This window comes from Oratosquilla oratoria, chromosome 1 (assembly GCF_046742065.1).
Source record: "Oratosquilla oratoria isolate Oo_2021 chromosome 1, ASM4674206v1, whole genome shotgun sequence".
Taxonomy (NCBI): Eukaryota; Metazoa; Arthropoda; class Malacostraca; order Stomatopoda; family Squillidae; genus Oratosquilla; species Oratosquilla oratoria.
The window spans coordinates 61,035,485-61,040,485 of NC_134777.1; the positions used below are offsets into that span (position 1 = coordinate 61,035,485).

General features: G+C 44.4%; 1 protein-coding gene across 1 annotated transcript in view; it reads left to right on the forward strand.

Annotated features, from left to right (window-relative positions):
• The first annotated feature begins 452 nt into the window (after positions 1–452).
• Positions 453–5,001, forward strand: part of LOC143028315 (uncharacterized) — a 10,766-nt gene continuing 6,217 nt past the window's right edge. Inside the window, exons 1-5 of the mRNA XM_076190222.1 lie at positions 453–561; positions 1,709–1,921; positions 2,441–2,522; positions 3,168–3,342; positions 3,720–5,001. The exon at positions 3,720–5,001 is cut by the window's right edge and continues 6 nt beyond it. Coding sequence (XP_076046337.1) covers positions 453–561; positions 1,709–1,921; positions 2,441–2,522; positions 3,168–3,342; positions 3,720–5,001 — 1,861 coding nt within the window. The remainder of the gene's footprint in view (positions 562–1,708; positions 1,922–2,440; positions 2,523–3,167; positions 3,343–3,719) is intronic.

The window sequence follows — 5,001 nt, forward strand, 5'->3', positions numbered from 1 at the left end:
GGAGAGATCAATGATGGGAATAACGCTGAGAGACCGAAAGAGAGCAAGTTGGGTGAGGGAGCAGACTAGAGTGAAAAAATATTGTGGAGACGGTAAATGAGAGGAAGTGGAATTGGGCAGGTAAGTTAATGCGAACGACTGATGAGCGATGGACCAAGTGTGCTACTGAGTGGACGCCGCGAGATGGGAAGCGTGGAAGAGGGAGACCAGACGGAAGGTGGAGAGACGAGATTGAGAAGTTTGCAGGAGTGACATGGCAGAGGTTGGCGCGGTCGTGTGAATCATGGAATGCTATGAAAGAGGCCTTTGTTCAGCAGTGGACTCAGGACGGCTGGTTATATATATATATATATATATATATATATATATATATATATATATATATATATATATATCAACCACAATGCACTTTAATTCTAAGCCATCAACATCGGAAGAGCCGTGGAGGCAACATGCAGAAATTGACCAATGACCAGCGCTGTAGTGACTTAGACCATTGTACTATTAAGAGCTTGATGTTGCAATGGTTTAAGTCACTACAGCACTGGACACTTGCTGGTCGTAAGTTCGAGTCCTCGGGCATACGACGTTTCAATTTCTGCATGTTGCCTCCACGGTTCTTCCGATTTTGATGGCTTAGAATTAAAGTGCATTGTGGTTGATAAAAATGTATCTCTAGTCACTGGGACCCATTCAGTGTTGTACATATATATATATATATATATATATATATATATATATATATATATTATATAAATATATATATTCATATATGTATGTACAAACACACACACACACACACACACACACACACACACACACACACACACACACACACACACACACACACACACACACACACACACACACACACACACACACACACACACACACACACACACACACACACACACACACACACACATATATATATATATATATATATATATATATATGTATATATATATATATATATATGTATATATATATTATATGTATTATATAATATGTGTATATATATATATATATTGTATGGTCAATAATTAAGGTGGAGTAAAACACGGCAGGTCTTCTTCTATTGTAATTGTACGTGGAATGTACAATCTACGTCTTCACTCACTATCACAAACTTCGTTGATCTCAACACACTCTCGCAGCTCGCTCACGACTACTGCGTGCGTGACTAGGCTTGGGTAGCGTGCTCCAAAACAGTTGTTAATGATTTATTTTCTACAATTATTTCGATTATTCACTCGCGCACAGAAATTTACATTCATACACCTTTCAGTTATACAACAACTTAATTTGATAGTAATAATGATTTATATCCCATTCATTCAACTTTCGCATTACAAATAAATTGATTATTACTTAATAGGTACCAATGGCAATTAGTAAGTTCTCGAACATTCACGCTGACACGCATGTACATACACACATACAGAAATTCTAACTACGCATTTATCTGAATCTACAAGGAGCATAATGCTAACAAGCTTAGAATACAATATATGTATGAATATATGCGTACACACACACACACACACACACACACACACACACACACACACACACACACACACACACACACACACACACACACACACACACACACACACACACACACAAAAGATGCATATTATGCACACATACACGCACAAATGTATCTCATCCTCCGATTTGTCTAGCTTAGCCTGCCATGTTACAGGAGGCGTCTATGGTGTTTACGTGGTGCGTCTTCAACCCGACGGTCTGGCCACGAGTGAGTCTCAGGGTCTGTACAATGGTGAGCTGGACCGCAACAACAAGATCGACTCCTTCACCTTCTGCGGCAGGATCAAATTCTTCTACCTCCACAGTCGCGCCACCTACTTCCGCATGATGGACACTGTGGAGAATCGGATTCATATGCTCAAAGGAGGTCCGCCAGGAGTCTTGTGTGTGTGTGTGTATGTGTGTGTGTGTGTGTGTGTGTGTGTGTGTGTGTGGGTGTTAAACATTAAATGTAAGGCTATGCATGAAGGTAGAAGTGACTTTAAGTTCACTTACGTGTTGGCGCTTCACTGCCTGATTCAGGTCGGGGAAGCAAATTGGCGCTCACAGGAAAGGAGCAGCGCTTATGGGGTCCTGTCTCTTCTTCTCCAGTTTATCATACCTAGCTTCAAATTCATGCATGGTTCCAACTTGGGCTATATCCTTATTTTCTAATTATCATACTTAGAATTTGAATTAATGTATCGTTCCAGCATAGGTACCCAAGCTATTCCAGGTGATTATGTATCTGTATGGAAAATATTTCTTCACGTACTTTAGATATTCAATCTCTCAATTAGCTCTCATGTGTGTGTGTGTGTGTGTGTGTGTGTGGTTGTATGTGTGTATTTGTGTGTGTGTGTTTGCACGTATACATAAATTCTCCTTAACCTTATTCTATTTACAGAGGTGTGGTTGGATCGAGTCCGACCAGTTATCTCGCATCGCTGGAATTTCCAACTCCTAAAGAACAAACTTCGAGCTTTTCGGTAATTTTGAATGTGTTCGAATGTGTCTAAAGTCTCAAATATAATAATTTCACAGTGTTCAAGGATATTAGATTAATTGTCCAACTTGCTCGTGAAGTTCGAATCTGTCTGATGCTCATTCCTAAGGTTCGAATGTATATTTAGTTCGTCTTTTGTTTCAGAATTCCGAATGTGTTCAATTACTCTGTTAGAGTTACTTTTTGTGAAGTTCAAGTGCATACACACATGCAGCTCACGCAACATTCATTTTTGGGTTGTAAATATGTACAAAGTTGATAATTGTCGCTTCCTCTTTCAGAAGTCTCCCAGTGTTTCATTCAACTCAAATTTGAGTGTTTCCGATTCTGCACATTCAGTGACACATTTCTGCTTGGCGTTGTTTTCGAAACTCCCCCAATGCTAACTGACTGTTTGGGTTCTGTTGTCTGTAAATGCAATACGATCCTACTGTACTTAGATCAGAGTGGTGTCTCGCTCAGGAGTGATCTTCATCAGTTTGGGGTCCGGTCTCCATTTAATCAGATTCTTAAGCGTACACCTCACTAGAATAATTAATCAGACCATAGAAACCATGGTAGATAGTCATTATAAAGTAATATGACTTGAAGAACTCTCCAAACCTCACCGATCACTACCTGCCCCCAGGTGGTACCACATCTGTTTCACGTACGACCACGTGGCCAAGTTGATCAGTACCTACCTGGACGGCGAACTGGAGTACTACACCGAGTATGACACCAAGCGGCAGGTCTACGGCGACTTCGCTGAGATCGGTCAGTCAGACCATGTGTCCAAGTCTTTCAGCGGAGACATTTCTCAGGTAAGACATCAGTTCTCGTCCCTTTCACGTAGGATTGTAAACGCATGCGTGTGTATTTACTAGCACACACACACACACACACACACACACACACACACACACACACACACACACACACACACACACACACACACACACACACACACACACACACACACACACACACACACACACACACACACACACACACACACACACACACACACACACACACACACACACACACACACACATGTACTGATGTCTGTGTGTAAATTCCTCCAGTACACACATGATTCAAATTAATGTTAGACACGGCATACTGGCGTACTAGAGCATAATAAAACATCATTTTGCTTATTGTTTATGAATATTGACATTAGATTCTTGTATTTTAGGTCAATGTATGGGACTACTTACTGGACACAAAGGTCATCAAGGAGTTAGCCGAGTGTCAAAAGGACCTGACGGGGAACTTCATTAATTGGGAAGCGGGCTGGATCCTCACCAAGGCAACGTCCTATGACGTTCCCCTTGAGCACTTCTGCCAGAGGGACATTGGGGAGCTCTACTTCTGGTTCCCGATCGTCCCCATGGCAACGGCCTACTACCTCTGCGAAGCTCTCGGGAGTCACCTCCCACTTCCGGTCTCCCAAGAGGAGATCGACACCTGGTACGCCCTGGCTAAGAAGACTTACCCGGAGGATGCCTACTGCAAACATGATTTTTGGTCCTCGATCAACGACCGCAGGGAAGAGGGCGTCTACGTCACGCACTACAACAACGAGATCGACAAGACCGCCTTTTGGAAGGACGGAGAACCTAACGGCCTCAACTACGAGAACTGCGCCAAGGTTGAATTCAACGGCCACGCCGACATCGACTGCGACACGAACCTGAGGTGCGCCGTCTGCACCCTTCTCGAACTCAAAATTCTCTCCCTTCGAGGAACCTGTGAGAAAGAGCTCAGGAACATCAATTTCGTGGCCTACCAAGAAGGTATGGGACACCTGATCTTCAAAGGCTATGGGGAGTACCAGATCAGGATGGAAGAAGGTCAGTGGACATGGGTTGACCATATAAACAACATCACCATAGCAGTCATGCATGACCACGAACCCCACTATCCCATGGGTCGCCGCACGTGGACTTTATTGAGGGACGTTTGCGACCAGGAGGCCGGGGACCGGGTTCTTCTCCTGACTCCCTGCAGGGAGGACCAGTACTCCTGTGACAACGCAGCATGCATCCCGCTCGAGATGCGCTGCGACCTCAAGTACGACTGCCTGGACCGAAGCGACGAGGCCAACTGCCAGCTGGTGACCTCTCCGGTGGACTACAAGAAGGGTCTTCCTCCCCGAGCTTCCGGGGAAGGCAGCGCGACGCTGCCGATCCTCTTGACAGTGACCATAGAGTCAATGTCCCTCGAGACGACTCTGATGACCATGAGGCTTTCGTACAGCTTCCAAATGACGTGGTACGACAACCGCATTGACTTCTACAACCTTAAAAGGAACGTCAGCCTCAACCTGGTGCCCTATGGGACCATCGTCGACCTCTGGAGTCCCGTTATCGGCTTCGTCAACACCGACGGGAACCAACACACGCAGGTGGACGTCGAGGTCTCTATGGCCATCGAGAGACTTTCAGGTGTTCTTCGGCGAGAGCAGAGTCTCCCAG